General features: G+C 35.5%; 2 protein-coding genes across 10 annotated transcripts in view; one reads left to right on the top strand and one right to left on the bottom strand.

Annotated features, from left to right (window-relative positions):
• Nucleotides 1-1,551: 1,551 nt before the first annotated feature.
• Nucleotides 1,552-4,346, bottom strand: LOC142984858 (zinc finger BED domain-containing protein 4-like). Its single transcript, XM_076132714.1, has 2 exons — nt 3,885-4,346; nt 1,552-3,542 (listed from the first exon to the last, which is right to left on the bottom strand). Exons 1-2 carry the CDS (start codon nt 4,009-4,011, stop codon nt 1,738-1,740), a joined length of 1,932 nt encoding a protein of 643 aa, XP_075988829.1. The 5' UTR covers nt 4,012-4,346; the 3' UTR covers nt 1,552-1,737.
• Nucleotides 4,347-6,364: 2,018 nt separating this feature from the next.
• swm (Zinc finger protein swm) overlaps nt 6,365-19,287 on the top strand; it is a 36,429-nt gene continuing 23,506 nt past the window's right edge. For all 9 annotated transcript variants that reach the window (XM_076132612.1, XM_076132615.1, XM_076132613.1 and 6 more), the window contains exons 1-7: nt 6,365-6,611; nt 14,017-14,135; nt 17,046-17,204; nt 17,650-17,843; nt 18,239-18,313; nt 18,635-18,741; nt 19,171-19,263. In XM_076132612.1, coding sequence (XP_075988727.1) covers nt 6,553-6,611; nt 14,017-14,135; nt 17,046-17,204; nt 17,650-17,843; nt 18,239-18,313; nt 18,635-18,741; nt 19,171-19,263 — 806 coding nt within the window. In that variant the 5' untranslated portion in view covers nt 6,365-6,552. The remainder of the gene's footprint in view (nt 6,612-14,016; nt 14,136-17,045; nt 17,205-17,649; nt 17,844-18,238; nt 18,314-18,634; nt 18,742-19,170; nt 19,264-19,287) is intronic.

Consider the following 19,287-nt stretch of genomic DNA (forward strand, 5'->3'; position numbering starts at 1 on the left):
GCCATAACACATCTTCACTTTTATATTGTTTTTTTTTGTGTGGATAAGTCACGCTTGATAATAATTACTAGTATTTGAATACATCCATAAACCGCTGCGACGAAAAATAGAAATGAAAACAAATTTGTCTCCACATCCTTTCGTCTCTTGTATTCATGTTTCGCCTTACGCTTGCTATCTTCAGATTTCATTCGTACAAAGTTAACTGGCTCATTTAAAGACATCGATATCGATAACAAAGTATCTCCCATCACTATTAAAACTATTATCAGCACATGTGGTTCAAATCGTGGGATGCACGTTTCTTCAAACAAAGATGTTTTTGTCAAGATAACTTCTTTCTACCGACTTGACCTTACTAGATAAAACTATGTAAGTAATAATAGATCATGCGACGATCAAATTTCTTCTTCGTATGGTTAGTGGTCAACCTAGTGTCATAATTGTTCAAGTCGCCCAAAGGACCTTTAACGCGGCTTATTGATTGTTATTTTAATAGTCAACAACCGGGACAGACTTTTTACGTGCCCTCCGAAGCACGAGACGCGACGTATATAAATAAGAAATTATAATAAAACGCGCGAAAGTTTATGAGCATGCATATACCTAAGTATGTTTATAGCTCTTACACGAAAAAAAACTACTGAACAGATTGTAATATTTAGTACACAGGTTACGCATAGAGTTCGTAATTAAATCATGCTAAACTTCATCAAGACTTATTATTATTTTGGTTAATATAGGATAAAACATATGAGTGTATCACGAACAGGCTATAATTTTTAAATATGCACTTGTGATTTACGCAAGTGATTAGTAAAAAATCCTGTAGGTAGGTGAACATAGACAACAAAAGCGTATCTCAAGAGGCTCTACGAATCATTACAAATTTCTAAATAGCTCTCCATTTAACCATAAATAAATTTACAAACTGCTTCAAAATTATATTAAAACGGTAAACAAGTTTTCACAAATGTGTTTTTCAATGAAATATTTTCTGGAAAGCTCCCAATAGTTGGCAATAGTTTTGAAATTTTCGTTGTTTCACAACTAAACTTCAAATAAACAAACTCGAAATCATATTAGCTGTTGCAGAAGAGATAAAAACTTTGCTTGTAGGAGTGCCTGTAGGAATTAGAATTTTTAGCGACTTAAAAAAATGGGAGGATTTTTCAATTCGTCTCTACGTATCTTTTAAATATTTGGCACCTTATATTCCCTAGGGTACTTTTTACTTGTTACCTTAAACCTTTTTACTGGACTCATCGATTTCGTGGTGATGCCTCCAATGTTTTCATTAAAGTCTAGTCCTGTTGAGTAGTTTTTAAAATTTCCTGAAAAATATGCTGAGATTTGTTTTGTGTTGCTGCAGAAGTGAAATTTCGCATTTAAATCGGTCTATCGGTATACACTTAGATTTGTGAACTATTCCTCGTCAATCCTCGATTAGCTTAAGGTTCTAAATCGTAGTTAAGTATCGGCCTTAGTAATCTTGAATAGTGCAACTGCACTCGAAAAAGGGATATTTACTCATACTTGCAATAAATAGTAGAGATGAAACGGATATCCGGTAACTATCCGGTATCCGGCCTATCCGGCCTTGTTTTAACTATCCGGCCAGATACCGGATAGTAATACAGTATCCGGCCGGATACCGGATAGTTAAATTTTTACACAAGGCAAATCATACTCCACACACATCAAAAATGTTTGTTTTATTAATTAATATTTATTAGTTTAATACTCAAAATTAACAAGTGGCAAATTGTGATGAATAAATACCAAATTTTCCGCGTTTGTTGGTAAGAGGCGACTTCGCTTGGCTTCGTATACCAGACCAGCTTCTGAAAATAGCCTTTCGCTGTAAACGCTACTGCCAGGTGCTGAAAGATAAATTCTAGCAAATCTTGACAACTGCGGGTACTGATTTTGATTAACTGACCACCAAATGTATGGGTCGTGATTGCGATCGATTCGAGATGTCTTTAAAAAAAAGTCAATCTCGTTAGCAATTGGATTTTGTTTTTCTTGATCGTGGCCTTCACTACTATTATCCTTTGCCACTTCATCGAAACAGTTCCAAAAAGTGTCATGAGCTTCACGTGTGACCTTGGATCCAGTTTCATCTTCTTTCATTCGTTTAGCAGGTGTTGAAGATGGCGATGATCTTTCACCGTCAGAAGAAGATTCCTCGCAAGAGTTTTTTATATACTCTATCATGATTTTCTGTCGGGCTTTTTCAGTTTCAAGAACTCCTAAATAATCTGACTTGAACCTTGGGTCTAAAAAGGTAGCAATTAGGTAGTTTGGATTATCTCCTAAGGATTTAAAACGACTTTCCAATTCAGCTTTCAAAGAAGCTCTCATACGAGCTAAGTCTGGTGTTCTTTGTGCAGTCTCATTTTTGTCTAAATACTTTTTTAATGCAGAAATATGCGGAATCGCCTCGGATATACAGGAAAGGCTTGAAGAAGAACTTGTAATTTTCGTTATTTCTTCAAATGGTTTTAAAAGATTTATGCACTGCTCCATTAGGCCCCATTGTTGTATCGTCAAATTAGTGAGTGTGTCATGTTCAGCGACATAAAGAGAGATAGCCCTTTTTTGTTCCAACAAGCGTTCTGCCATGTAGTAGGTAGAGTTCCACCTCGTGTTGATGTCCTGCACTAACTGATGCTGCGGTAAATGTAACTCCTTTTGAATTGCAAGCAATTTTTCTTGTGCTAAACTTGAATGATTGAAATGAGTTACTAGACGTCTTCCAGTAGCAATCACGTCTAATACTTCAGCTTGGACCTTCATTGCCTCAATAACAACTCGCTGAAGTGAATGTATGAAACATCTAGCAGAATCATACTCTGCAACTCGAACTCCTTTTACCATATTAGCGCCACTATCATGGATTAGTAAATGAATTTTATTTCTATCAATATCCCAGCGAGCAGCAATAGCGTTCAGTTCCTTTGCTATATTTTCTCCAGTGTGTGATCCTGAAAACGGTTTCATAGCAAGAACGCCGTGTTGCAGTTGAAATTCCGGAGACAACCAATGGGCTGTGAAACTCAAGAAGCTGGAACTATTGTGCAGGCAGGTCCAAATGTCAGAAGTAACAGAAACTGCAATAGCTTTTGAAATGTTTGTTTTAATTTTGTCGTGAATTCTATTGTAGATATCGGGCACAATTTTTTGAGAAATATAAGTGCGACTTGGTAATTCATAACGAGGTAGCGCTTGTTCTAGAAGCCTTTTAAACCCAACCTTTTCTACGATACTGAACGGCTCGTTATCTAGAGCAATCATTTCTGAAATTAAATAATGATATTTCTGGGCTTTGGCATCATTTACATTCCAAAGTAATTTTCTTTCAAACGATTCCGACAGTGTTAGTTGTTTTTCTGCTGATGATGACGATGCACTTGTGCTGGGAACGACATGTACCGGAGCCGTAACAGGCTTTGAACTTTCACCAGTTTTTTTTTTATTTATCAATTTAAACTCCTCTGGATGTTTGGACTTCAAATGATTACTCATCGCTGAAGTACCTAATAAATGACAAAAAAAAACATACTTTAAAATATTGAAGGTTTCCGATTCACAATGTACATCAATAAAAAAAAAGCTAAAGTCATAAACTTGCATTCATAAAATTGGTGAATGTCGTTTTATTTAAATAATTTAAACTAATTTCAAGTAAGGCCGTAGTAGTAGGTACGTAATGAAAATAAAAATGAAACGACACATTGACCAAAATTTTGTTATACTGGTACCTACTAAGTTTGTTTATTAACAAAATCAGTTTAAGAATATAAGAATATACATATTTTTTTGTTTTCATATCTTTTCGTTCAATTGAAGCAAAAACATAACCTCTAAAACTTACGTACCTGCCTTTTTTCCTTCACCACCTCGAGAAATTTTAACGTGACACAACAAACATACCGCGTACTTGTTATCGTCACTGTTTAAATCAAAATATTGCCATATTAGCGATCGTGTTTTTGAGGATGACATTTCTTGTTAATCTATCAGAATTCAAACATAAAATCACGACGACAAGTGATAAACAACGAAATAAACAACAAACGAACTGAGAAACAAACACAAATTGACACGCGCGATAACACTCGAACGCCCCCGAGTCGACCCGATTCCGCTTACGTCCGCCGAATGCGCGTGAATATTTCCGATCTCGTTCACCGCGCGAATATTCAAATCAAACTGATCGCGTCAATGCAATAAAGGGCCGAATATCCGGCAGCCGGATATCCGGCGCTCCGGCCTAGTAGCTTGCCGAATATCCGGTATCCGGTATCCGGCCAAACTACTATCCGTTTCATCTCTAATAAATAGATACACCTTGACTTTATCATCATAGACGGTCATTATGATTATTATTTATCTCTAATTACTGATAAATGGAACTTAACAACATGCTACTAATATTCTACAAGATAAGATTCTAAGATTAATGTGGAATAAAAATAAACTGTAAAAATAGGTAATTTATTTTTAAACGCAAGGCAATTATGTTGCCAGATTCTAAAATGTTTTTTGGTTGGAAAAAGGAATGCGAACATTTAGTTAAAGCAGTCTTTCCCAAAGTGGGCGATAACGCCCCCTTGTGGGCGATGAAGATCTAGAGGGGGGCGGTGAGGGGCTCAAAAAAAACTACTTACTAATTACTTGGCGATATGAAACTTCAGTTACTTCTTATTTTAAAATTAATTGAAATTAAAATTCTCCTACTACACAAGTACACAATATCCATTTTTAGTTTACATTTTTATCCTATTTTGTTGTATGAATATAAACGTTCACAACGCTATTTATATCTTAATTAAGATATTTAGTTAGGTATCAAACACTGAAGAATATTCGTATCTTCAAGTGTCGCGAGTGAGGTCCCCACCTCCGAAGACACAAACCGAACGCACGATTATTAATGTAGGTACCTAATCTATCTCTCTGGTAAAAAAAAGTCTCGTTTAGAAGATAGGTTTAAATAATCTCCAGGCGAAACTAATACATACGTTATTGAGGTTTATACGGTGAAAAATAAATGGGGGAGCTACAAAATAACTGATTTTGAAAGGGGGCGTTAGATGAAAATAGTTTGGGAACCTCTGAGTTAAAGGATAATTTTTATTCTAATCAGTCCTGTTCATTTTGGTACAATTTCCTTTGGTGAGACATTACAATAACTTTATTATTTATTACAATATATTTATAATTTTATACCGATATGATGTTGAAATCACGAAATCTTGTTACCTACAGTATTTGATAGCGAAAAGTCGACACGCAAGGACAAAGATGTGCGATGATTCTAAGTAATAAATTCTTAAATGGTTGCACAGTATTAGATGCGTACATTTTGCTTGCTACCGGCTTGTGAGCGCCTATTATTGTTATAATAGCAGACAAACTCTCTAAGACACAAAGGACAAATAAAATATAACTAGTACAGTACCTACTTAAATCATGTTAACTTATGATGCTAAATTATAATGATGAACAATAAAAGTGTGTTTAAGTAAAGTGGAAAGAGTTACCAATACTCAGATCAAATTTGCATTCTAAAGTCGAGCCTGTTTGGGTTCACAGATTTAGAGGTCCCTTAAATGTTAACTTCTGTTAATGAGAATAGAAATAATAATATTGTTGACACACTGTACCAGGAACGGAAAATATTTTTTTTGTTGATTTTCTATGTTGCTCTAGCAGTATCCGTACCTAAAGGGTATAAAGAGGACCCATCCACTGAGACGCCGTTGTCCGTTTACCAGATTGTATCTTATGTAGGTACCCATATATTAGAGATTTTTGCTGGTAATGCATTTCTGTTACTGCTATAATAAGAAATACTAAAAGAAACATTGAAAGAGGCTCCTATTTAACAAACCTTTTTTTTCTGTTTCCATAAATATTAATGAACTAAATATGTTTGTAATAAAAGGCATTCGTTTAAAAATAAGAGGCTTTAAATGTTCCTTTGACATACATAATAAATTATTTCTTTCATTAGCATTCCCTATATTGTTACTTGTATTTTTTTTATTTAATTTCAGCATTTTGTATTTTAAATGAAATACCTATATTTAAAGTGAAAAAACGCAACGCAACGGCAAGCAATGAGGCCAGATAATAAATGGATAGGAAACTAAAATGTTCAGAAAACACAATCTATCATAAAAGTTGCAACGAAACCTAAAAATTATCGAAATTAAACTCAACGCATTTAAAAAAATCTATTCATACAGGTATTTTCTACACATTTACGATACTCTTTCGGTATGCCATAGTAGAATTTAAATATTTAACACTGGCAACATTGGATAGGCAGAAATCGGCAGAATAACTCTATTCCTTTGCAGACATTTCAACATTCATCAAAAAAGTTACATAAAAGTGAAGTGTATAGTGATACGTGAAGGACGTTTATTTTCAAGTGATTTAATTACATTTGCGTTTGTTTTAACTGTAAAATAACTACAAAAACAAGTGCACCGTGAATGGATTGTCATTTGTGGACGATATATTTGCAGTAACGAGATGATTATTGAAAATCCTGACGCTTTCAAGTCGTGGTTGACCTCCATATTGGAACCCCTGTAAGTACATCCGCTGCCATATTTTATTATTTACATGTACGACAAAATTTCTAGAATATCCTGTACTATAATGCTCATTTTTTCGTATAATTATATTGTGGCTCATACATTTGAATAAAAAACAAAACATTGATTGAGAAAGGGATTAAATTTCAGTCACGTCTTTGACAATCTGACGTTTTTCACATGTCGCATAATTTCGCGTTTCCGAGGGATTCAGCACAACTTCGCATGTATAAACTTTAAATTCACTTTGCATTATCATAATTGATACGTATTCAGTAACGATAATGCGTCATTCGGAGAAATTTTTACGAAATAAGTTTAGCCTAGTTGAGCTCAGTTTGAGAAGTCAACTTTTTTCATTGATTTCGTTCAGGCATAAGTAAAAAAAACTATTGTGGTATGATGCCAACGTAGTTTCAAGCGATATAGGTTGGTTTTTCAAGACTTCTTTCTCAATGTTTTGGTTTAATCATTTTATCACCATATTTTTATCTATTTTGACATGTAATGAGGAAATATGCCTAGTTTTATCGATAAAATATTAAAAACCATGTTTGTTCACACGTAACAATCACTGTATAATCTGAAACTTAGTTTCATAGGTTATAATTTTGACATTACACTTTTCCTAGCGTACGAAACTGCAATAATTCTCCCTGAAGCCACTTAAATCATCTGCAATAGATAACTACAGGCCAATGATGATGTATTTTCATATTTTATCCATCTTTCCTTCAGTAACTATCCTTCCTTAACTGTTGTTAATATTCTAACCTCACTATTCATCACTTTTATTTACTATATTCATATTTTTACTCTAAATACCTCACACTTACGTTCTATGTCCAGAGCAGATAATAGCAGTAAGTAATATGTCTAATAACTGTATAATTCTGTGAAAATATTTCATTATTTACTTAAAAAGTAAATACAACTGTATTAACAAATACAACAGTTGTATACAACTGCATGCCTGCTAACAAATAAATAAAATAAATAAAAAAAATAAAATTAATAAAATTTAATGCATGACTTTCCCACTGCTGGACAAAGTTCTCTTCCCAGAATTAGGAATGAATTAGGCCTTGAATCCAGTATTTACTTAATGAGAGTGACTGTTTAAATTAATCTGTCATCAAAAAACTATAAATGGACCAAATATTTGGTCTTTTTGGTCAATACAATATTAGTACAACATTATATCTGTCAAAAATGATTATTTTCATTCCATAAACTAGGCATATTTTGATTCTTTATGTGAAAGTTTTAAAAAGTATCCTTTTCAGCATTAAATATATACTGCTTAAAAAAATCTTTTAACTCATATGAATCACACTAAAGAGTGAGCACTACTCAACATTTACAGTAAATTATGATTTTAAGAATAAACTGTTAACTTAAAATTATCATAATATTCCTATTTATATTAGGTATAACAACAAAAACATTAATTTAGGTAATGCAGTATTTTTCCAAAAATTTAATTCTTATCTACTGTTGCCAATGTCTTATCATTAGCGCTTATCTGCAAGAAAATAACAAAATTTTGCATAGAAACCAAAAGGTGATAAAAATAAAATAAAAATAATAATAATAATTTATCACCTTTTATTTAAAAGGTGATAAATTATCATTATTTTTCTCTAATCCATGCCAATGATATAAATGTGAAAGTGTTACTTTTCCATCTTTGAAAACATGACTGAACTAATTTTAGTAAAATTTGTGTAATGCAGTATGTCTGGAGAAGAGAACTCTTAGGTAGACTATGTAATAGCAACAACTAGCAAGCTCAGTTAAAAAAAAAGATTATATTATTCAAAATAAATTTTACATAGTAAGCTTCAGAGATCACTTGCCTGTGTGTAATTGGTAAATGTGTGTGTTATTTACTCAAAAACTACTGGACTGACTTATGTGTAGTTCTCTATTAAAAGATAGAATGATAATAATATGATGTATGTACTGTCTTACTAATAAACAAGTTAGCTCTGATCAGTTACTGTGTTTTGTCACTTTCAATCAATTTTAAAACTGTTTATGAGTGATAGAGACAAAATACTGTATTACTATTCAGTGCTAGTTTTTACCAGCTTTATCAGGGGCCGAAACAGGTCAGTAAAGTCAGTAAAAGTCAGTATTTTTGGACCTGGTCAGTAAAAGTCAGTATTTTTGAAAATCGGTCAGTATAGTCAGTATTTTTCCAAACTCAACGATATTTTTTTGGTTTTCCTTAGCTGTTGGCCAATCTTACATTCTCGATTTGCCCAGTAATGATATCAGAGGGCTGCTTTGGATGCTCGATATTATGTGGATGATCTACGTAATATATGTATACATCCATTACAGCATCACATGACTTCAATAGAATAGCAAATTAAAATTTACTATTTTTTTGAAATCAATAGTATAAAGTGAAAATTTTTTAGCGCCGTTGCACACTTTTCTGTAATTTTTAAAAACTTCTAAACTCGCGTCCGGACACGTGACCTGATCGAAAATTCGTAAGACCTGATTGAAAATTCGTAAGACCTGATTGAAAATTCGTAAGACCTGATTAAAAATTCGTAAGTCCTGATTGAAAATTCGTAAGACCTGATTGAAAATTCGTAAGACCTGATTGAAAATTCGTAAGTCCTGATTGAAAATTCGTAAGACCTGATTGAAAATTCGTAAGACCTGATTAAAAATTCGTAAGACCAGATCGAAAACTTTACTAACAATAGAAAAAGCTCTTTAACACAATAAAAAGGCGGTGCTGGTTGACTATGGGGATGATGGAGACCAATAACCGAAAATAATCTTTTTAACCGACATCTAAAAAGGATTTTGTCTTTTCAATTCGACTGTATTTTTTTTTTATTTCACACCGTTCACCTGAAAAACGGTTTAGAAATGGTCTGTATTTGGTCAGTATTTTTGAATTTTTGGTCAGTAAAATCAGTATTTTTGACCTCGGAACTTGTTTCGGCCCCTGCTTTATGTAAGTTAATTAGTATATCATCATCTATGCAAAAAGTCTGCAGGATCCAATAGTTTTACAAATTCAATCAATCTGGGTGTATTTGGTCTAAATAAACTACCTAATTTGTATTTGATTGTATCATAATAACAATTTAATTAATAAGTTACAGCATAATTACTCAACAATTTTATGTTGAGTTTTTATGATTCATTGGGAAAATTAGTTATCTTTGTTTGTAACAATAAACATTGTTAGTAGCTATTAAGTAATTTACTTTACTTCCCATTAATTAGCACTTACTAACTACGTATTACTATTGCATATATTTATACCTAATATTGAGTAAAAAAATACATAATATACACATTTATTTTTCTATAGGAGTAGGCTAATACCAAAAATAAAAAACCACTTGCTACTATCCTACAAACTTCCCATGCTTTATTCACGGAACCTATTACCTAATAAATTTATACTTAGGGTCTGATTTTACTTTTGTTCAAAAATTTTATATGAAAAGTATTATGCCATTTTAAAGTAATAAATAATTATAAAGGTAATCCATCTAAAACAAAGTTAAAAACGGCCTAAAACCATTGCTCAAGTAAAAGACAATGTAGGCTAATCTATCTAAATAATTGTTTTATCCAAATGCACATAATATTTCCTCCCATCCCAGGTATATCTTTTACTTAAAAGGAAGCCCTCATGTAAGATCAACTGTAAAGACCGTACAAGTCTATGTAATAAATCTTTTTATTTTTTTAAATGCATTTATGTCCAGTAAAGAAATAATGTTGCAAGCAATGATGTCATTTATACAGATCGCAAGTTATTGAGGAAAAATCTTGTTTTTAATGCATATGTAATTAGCATAGCCCTCTCTGTGGAGGTAAATACAATAATACATCAGATGACTAGTGTGGCTCCGTAAAGGCATGGTATTTTCTAAAGGTGGGACTTTGCTAAGAGAACTGAGTATGGGTACAACAGTGTACAAATTCTATTGTATTCTAGGTAAACTCGTATTTTACATGCAGTATCTGCCTCTCGGACCTCCTCAGCCCAGTTACCTGGGTTATAACATGATATCCTTCAGTAAGACTGGTTGTCAGACTTTCAAGCTTCTGACTACTACCGACTAATCTCACTTTCCGAACTGGCGGTAAATTCACTCTCTGTATCATTACCTATAAGTGACAGCATTTGACCTTAATGAATAAATGATTTGATTTTAGATTTTTACTGTTAACAACTGTCCAAAATCTTTGAAAATTGCAGAGGGGACCCTCAATTTAATGTGCCTTCCGAAACACAGAATATAAAAAAATTACTATACTAATTATATTATATATTTATCATTAATTATTCAGTACACTCACTGTAATGTTATTGAACTAATGTATGCAGAATTTTTATACTCAATCAAACAATAAGTGGGTCATAATGAGATTGAAATACGAGTTTATAACTTGTTTGTGTTGTAATCATGTTTTAATACAAAATTAATACTTAATATTGTCCTTGAATTGATCTTTCGATTTTATACTGTGTTTTAGAGTGTTGTAAAGAGAGATATGAAATATCCAAATTCCAAAAGCTATGAAATGTATTTGAAAAATCCCTTTCAGCATTTGAAAGGTAGACATTTTCAGGATTTGATTGCCATTGTTTTGCGGTCGGTGGTTTATACTACTGCTGCGCAAAGGTCTCAGGTTCGAATCCTAGGCTGGACCGAAAAGTCTAGTCTGAAAAGTGTATGGAAGTAGGACTAGAAGTTCAGTATGGTTGTAATAAAATCCTATTCGTTGAAGTTCCTATAGCCAGTTGCGTTAACCGGTCCGTAAACGATCTGTTGGTTAATCAAACCTTGGCATGGTCATTCCATAAATGGGTGACCGCATAGTGGTATTTGAACTGAGCGTCTCTGTACTCCGGAAGGCAGGTAAAATTACGGTCTTGGTCAATTAAGATTACAGTCGTTACGCCACGTCAAAAGGCCTCCGGGCGGCTTGAACAAATTTTTACACTAGATTGACCACTAACCATACGATGGGAAGAAAACTATTCGATACATCTAACAAAATCAAAAGTTCACCACACGCCGCTATCAAAAATAAAACAATATTTAAAGAGCAAGTGGTTTAATTAACGTGATCTAATTATAGAGTGCACTTCAACCGGTCTTGCCACACGGATTTGTTATTAATAGTTACGGTGTTGCCAACGGTTGCTCATCTTGAGTTAAAATGCTTGATAGACTTGGTGATCGATATTTTTCATGACAAATTCAGGGGATGTCTTTAAACCAGCTGACACGCGCAACTGCGTTTGCGTCACATAAGAGAGAATGGGTCATAATTTTCCCCGTTTTTGTAACATTTTTTACTGGTACTCTGCTCCTATTGGTCGTAGCGTAATGTTATATCCTTCCTCGATAAATGTACAATCTAACACTGAAATAATTTTTCAAAACGGACCAGTAGTTCCTGAGATTAGCGCGTTCAAACAAACAAACAAACTCTTCAGCTTTTCAGCTTTATAATATTAGTATAGATTCTCATATTATTATACCAAGTTTCAAAAAGTTTCATAATAATAGCAAGTGTTGACATGACGTGTCGGGGAAAACTTGCCTATCTAATACTGGGAGGAGATCCGAGCCCAGAAATATCACGGTACTAAATGCTGCTTCCGTTATATCGCTCACCCATCCAAAACCCGACCTTTTATACAGTTGCTTAACTTTAATATGAAACTACGCAGTAACAGTTTTATCCACAAACAGGCGATTACTTAACAATAATGTAATATATTTACATAATCTTATACAATAATGTCTTATCAAGACATTAGCGCGCACGTGATAAATGTTCACGTGTAAGATATAATAAAGATACTTACATGTTTTTTGTAAGGAAAATATATTATGAAGAAATCTTAGAACCTTTCACTTTTATTTATTTAACTTGCGGAATGACCGTACTATGAATTTGGTCGTGTATTCTATATTTTTTTGCAATATTTTTTCATCCGTCATTATCATCATTATCAGACTGTCTCTGCGGCGCAACAGTTAAGGTAGTCGCCACGTCATTATCAGTGTTGTCACGTCGAGGTCGTGGGTTCGATTCCCACACGGAAAACAAAATCTGTGTGATCCACTAATAGTTGTTTCGGGTCTGGTTGTACTTTGTGTCCGTTGTTTTGTATAAGTCCCTAGCAACACAGGAGCTATTCTCAGTGCGAGAGTTTGTTTTTTAAAACACAAATATTATGAAATTATGTGTACTAAATTTCATCAAAATCCGTCCAGTAGTTTTTACGTGAAAGAGTAATAAACATACATACAACCATGTTCACTAACTTCCATTTATAATATTAGTAGGATTATTCCCGAATTAATGGAAACATACATACAAAACCTTCATTTTCCCGACATTTCGGCAAAAGTCACACTGCCTGTCGTCTTTATTTATCCACGAAAACTTTGCCTCCGTCCCTGACCCCATAAAACTTGTCATTTGACCCAAATCGTCGTCTATTATACCTATAAAATGTATTATGATATCTTGACCAGCAATCTGACGGTTTCCGCTACCTCTAGTCACACTAACTATGATTTATTAACTGTTAAACCGGATGGAGAATATAGCTTCTGATTGCACTGTAAAGTTAATGGTTGTTGCTAAGCTATTTTCTTGTTGTAGTGGTTTTGATTCCTGTATTGAATTGTGTTATATTTTGTTCATGATTTTTTGAGATATTTTCATAAGTATAAGATTAGTTGTTACGATTGCTACACAAATATTCGGTTCGGCCTAGCCGGGCGGCAAAAACAAAATATGTGTAGACTAGCTGTTACCCGCGACTTCGTCCGCCATTTTCCCTTGGGATGGCGTCATTTTCCCGGAGTAAAAAGTAGCCTATGTCCTTTCTCGGGTATCAAAATATATCCACACCAAATTTCATGCAGATTTGTCCAATAGTTTAGGCGTGATTGAGTAACAGACAGACAGGCAGAGTTACTTTCGCATTTATAATATTAGTATGGATGAACTCGACTGGCACAAGCCAAACACATGAGTCGAGTCGGTTTTGTCGTTCGATAAATATTGCCGAACCGAATATGTGCGAACCGTGTAACAAGCCTTACGTCCTAGTATATGCAAGTGCCAAAGATCTAAGTTCAAATCCCGGACTGGAGAAAAAATCGAATCCATTTTCTGATAGTCAAGAAATTGAGGCCAGTGACCCACGTGCGTCTTACAGCACGTAAAAATGTACGTGAATCCACCAATAGCTCTGAAAGGAGATAGTCTTACGAGAAGAGCTAGCAAGGAATTCACGGCCACTCTTTTCAATCGCCGAAATATTGACAATGTGGTTGATAAAATAATAATTTGTGTTTTAACGATGTTTCTTTGTTTCCAGTTGTGATGCAGACCCAGCAGCGCTCGCCAAATATGTGTACGCCCTGGTCAAGAAGGACAAGCCCCTCGACGAGCTTCGGGAGGTCATGGTTGATCAGCTCGACGTCTTCCTGCAACAGGGTCAGTATCTCGTCCTCACACATCTGTAGCTTTTTTTTTTAACCTTGGGAATGATTTATGCGTACACCTACACCCTGGGTAGAGTGCAGGCTTATGTGGGACTCTCTGTTATAAGGGCGAGCATACTAAACCACCACGTGTGCCCTCGCTTCCGCTTTGCAGCGTGCAGTGGGATATCTGCCGAAGCATGGACCGCAAGCCGCAAGCCTCGCGGTTGTCCCAATTTAGGGGTCCTTCACCACGGGTGCTCTCAACCCATAATCCATCCATACTTAATATTATAACTGCGAAAGTAACTCTGTCTGTTACTCAATCACGACTTAACTACTGAACCAATTTGCATGAAATTTGGTTTGGAGATATTTTTATACCTGAGAAAGGACATAGGCTATGGGAAAATTCAGGTGGCGGACGAAGTCGCGGGGAAATGCTAGTACACACAACTTCGAAAAGACATTGGTTATCAATACTCTATTAGTAAATGCGATGAAAATTTAAGATTGCTTACGATATCTCGTATTTCCTGACAATTTGGTACAGTTTTAAAACAGGGGTACTCTCCTATACAGGGTGTCCCAAAACTCAACGATAATCCGAGACAGGATGAAAGGCCAAGTCATACCGGTTCTAGGAAAAATAAAAATAAAAATCCATATCACTTAGTTCAGCAATAATAGACATTTTTCAAAAAAGTTAAAATTCCACACCCTTGCTCGCATTTTCAAGTTCTGTGATCACCAATGTCACAATTTCTCTGGGTTTTTATGAATTTCGTGATCTTCATTAAATATGCTATTAATCGTAAAACAAATTTATGCACAAAACATTGTTAATTTCATAAAAAACGTTAAGTTTTAGTGAGTCATGGTTCACAAAAATATCGTTAGTTAACTTTGACGCTTCATATTGAAAAAAAAATGTACTACACTACCCTTGGCAAGTTATTTCAAAAGTTGGCGCATTTAATCAAGATTTCAAAATGGTGTAACACTTGCCACTTTTCTTTCCATTACAAATGTTATTTTTATTTGAACGAAGAGTATCCTCGCAGATGGATCGGACGCAGTAGTTCAATTTTATGACCTCCTCGTTCCCCCGTTCAAAATCCAGTAGATATTTTTGACTGGGAATGCATAAAAGAAAAAGTCTATTTGAAATCAATACAAAATCTATCAGAACTTCGCCAGAAAATTGACACAGCGTCAGAGGAAATAAATGCAAGGAATTTTGCTTGACTGGTGCAAAGATCTTTTGTATGCCGTTGCAAAACCTGTATTTGTGACATGACAGAGGAAAACAATTGGGATTACTTTAGTTTAAGGAGAATAATGAAAAAATAATGACGGTTCGTTCATTGTTTTTTTTTTAATTCTTATAACCTTTTATGTTTTTTACATTAAATATTGGTTATGGAATGACTCAATTACCTCTTTACTAAAAATAATAGCTTTCCTCTGTCACAAATACAGGCTCTGCAACGGCATACAAAAGATCTTTGCACCAGTCAAGCAAAATTCCTTGCATTTATTTCCTCTGACGCTGTATCAATTTTCTGGCGAAGTTCTGATAGATTTTGTATTGATTTCAAATAGACTTTTTCTTTTAAGCATTCTCAGGCAAAAATATCTACTGGATTTTGAACGGGGGAACGAGGAGGTCATAAAATTGAACTACTGCGTCCGATCCATCTGCGAGGATACTCTTCGTTCAAATAAAAATAACATTTGTAATGGAAAGAAAAGTGGCAAGTGTTACACCATTTTGAAATCTTGATTAAATGCGCCAACTTTTGAAATAACTTGCCAAGGGTAGTGTAGTACATTTTTTTTTCAATATGAAGCGTCAAAGTTAACTAACGATATTTTTGTGAACCATGACTCACTAAAACTTAACGTTTTTTATGAAATTAACAATGTTTTGTGCATAAATTTGTTTTACGATTAATAGCATATTTAATGAAGATCACGAAATTCATAAAAACCCAGAGAAATTGTGACATTGGTGATCACAGAACTTGAAAATGCGAGCAAGGGTGTGGAATTTTAACTTTTTGGAAAAATGTCTATTATTGCTGAACTAAGTGATATGGATTTTTTTTTTTATTTTTCCTAGAACCGGTATGACTTGGCCTTTCATCCTGTCTCGGATTATCGTTGAGTTTTGGGACACCCTGTATATATTAATGTAATGTATATGTTTTTATTTAATAACTCGTGTCAGTATTACTCAAAAGTTTATATTTTGCATGTACAGATCCGTTTGGTAATGTTACTCATGCATTCTTTACACCCACGATGTCTATTTATATACAACCAATCACATAAATGTTCTCAGCAAGAGATGTTTTTGTGCTAAAACTGTTGGTACTGATTGATTTTAATGTAAACTACTCTCCCACGTTGCATTTTTATATTTAGGTGATGTTTATTTCTTCGAGTTGGTAAGGTAAAGGATTAATTTAGACTAGAGGCCGCCCGCGACTTCGTCCGCGTGGAAAACCTTCCCGTGTAAATCCCGATCCCTCGGGAACTTCGGGGTAAAAAGTAGTCTGTGTTATTCTGGGTCTTCAGCTACCTACATACCAAAATTTCATCGAAATCGGTTCAGTAGTATTTGCGTGAAAGAGTAACAAACATCCGTACATACTCACAAACTTTCGCATTTATAATTAGTAGGATATAATATCACGCGTGTTATATTCGAAGGCAATGTAGATGAAATATACCCATGTTTTGCTATTAACAATGTTAGTCCCATGTAATAGGGGGCGCGTCTATTGCCATTTATCGGGCACATTGTGCTATCCGTGGCGCGATCAGTAGGGTATGTGACTATTGATTGTCAGGCTCGGGCAAAGTGCAAAAGTACTTACCCTAAAGAAAATCATTAACTAGTCTAACATCTTTGCAGAAACAAAACCGTTCGTTGAAATGCTGTTCAAGTCTCTCGAATCCCAGGAGTACTTGAAGCCTGGTCAGGAGAAGAAGCAGCCGACCCCCCCTCCTGAGGAACTGCCGCCCAAGGAACCACAGCCGCCCGTGGAGAACCACGTGGCGATGAATAATGATGGTAGGAATTTGACCTTAGTACAAATAGCCAATATTTTGTTGTTCCATTCTTTTCTGTAGTTTAAAACCTTCATTTGTTAGAGTGAGATGAAGCGAGTCATGTACGGTGTCCAGATTTCAGATGCGTGTTCAATTTGTTCATGATACCTGATTTTTCTGATTATAATAATATATTAAAGTGGTGTTGGTAAAAACATGAGAATGCTTTGTTTCTAATAATGGGACATGGATATTCTAAGCAAGTGTAATTGGTCAAACTGGGATTATTTATGTTTGAGTTTGGTATAATGAGGGATATTCTTGCGTAAAGCGGAATAATTGAATAAATACATGTATTATATTATAAACACTTCTATCATCGGTACTCCTCTGAAATACAACCTTACAGTAGTATTCATGTTTATGCGTATTTATCTAGATGTAATAATTGTATCTTTGTCCCGCAGTGGCGCCCCCCGGCGTGGCGACAACATCAGCAGCAGGCCCGCGCTCGGGGGCGGAGTCCCGCGCGCGCTCCCCGGCGGCGGGCACGCTGGCGGGTGCTGCAGCACCGCCGCGCGTGGTGCTGAACCGCGCCGCGCGCCTGGCCGCGCCCGCGCCGCGCGACCGACACCCGCTCAACGAACACACGCTCGTCAAGGTAACTAGTCTTTGCAGCTCGAACAGCCAGCCAGTGTAGTCCAGTTAACAGTAGTCAGAAGCTTGAAAGTCTGACAACCAATCTTACCGAAGGGTATCGTGTTATAACCCAGGTAACTTGGTTGTGGAGGTCAGACAGGGAGTCGCTGCATGTAAAATATTGGTGTTCAGCTGCATCCGGTGAGACTGGAAGCTGACTCCAATATAGAAATGTCCAATTTTATGTACATTTCCCAAAAAAATGATCATAATATGAAGCAACTTGAAGACAAATACAAAAACCTGAAATTTCAAGTTTCTGCGTGTTTCAATCAGTCACTCAATAATGGTTGTAGTTTTATAGAGGACTGTATATATGTATGTATCTTAATTAATATAAAAATATTTGTATTGCAGGTGCTACCATTGACTGAACTACTAGAAGAGCCAGTAGACCAGCCACCCAGAAGACGAGACAGAAGGGGAGACTCGGTTAGTACATTATTTGACAAAAACTTGCCTGCGATTGTGTAACAATACGATTCTGTATCGCTTTGACCGCCTCCGTGGTGCAGTGCTTCAGGTCGCCTCGTCGATACCACTGCGTCGGGAGGTCGTGGGTTCGATTCTCACACAGATCCGCAAATAATTGTTTCGGGTCTGGTTGTATTTTGTGTCCGTTGTTTGTATGTTGTAAAAGTCCCCACGACACAAGAGTAGTTCTTAGTGCGGGAGTTGTCTTTTGAAGGAAAAAAAAGAATTGCAATAAACAATATTAAAATTCACTAAAACTTTAATATGTATTGTACACAGACACGTGACAAAGAGGATCGTCGCCGGCGTCGCTCCCGCTCGTGGGAGAGACGTGCCCGCGCCCGCAGACATGCCCGTGACAACGAACACAACAATGACGTCAGAAGGTACACGATATAACTATGATCTTACAGTCCCTACCTCTCTGGTCTTCTTCTTATCGTATGGTTAGTGGTCAACCTAGTATCAAAGTTCTTCAAGCCGACCGAAGGCCTTTGACGTGACTTAACGACTGTTATCTTAATTGACAACAACCGGGACTGACTTTTTACGTGCCCTTCGAAGCACGGAGACACCCAGTTTAAACACCACTATGCGGTCACCCATCTATGGAATGACCTGCTAAAGTTTGCTTAACCCAAAGATAATTTTTAGACCGGTGAGCGCAACTTTAGAACAGCTCAACCAATTCCACTTTTTGTTTTTGTAAAATTATAACAAAAACAGCTGTGAGTGGGGTATATTTGTTATTAAAAATGACTGGTAAAGGCAACCTAATTAAAAAAATATACTAATTGCTTGTTCTTCCTTTACAGACGACCGCTATCAAGATCACCATCGCCGCGCGGTCGTTATAGGAACAGGAGTCCGCCACTACCGACCCTTGAAAGACAGAGCAGTCGATCTAGGTATGTATAGTAATATTTTATTTT

This window comes from Anticarsia gemmatalis, chromosome 28 (assembly GCF_050436995.1).
Source record: "Anticarsia gemmatalis isolate Benzon Research Colony breed Stoneville strain chromosome 28, ilAntGemm2 primary, whole genome shotgun sequence".
Classification (NCBI taxonomy): domain Eukaryota; kingdom Metazoa; phylum Arthropoda; class Insecta; order Lepidoptera; family Erebidae; genus Anticarsia; species Anticarsia gemmatalis.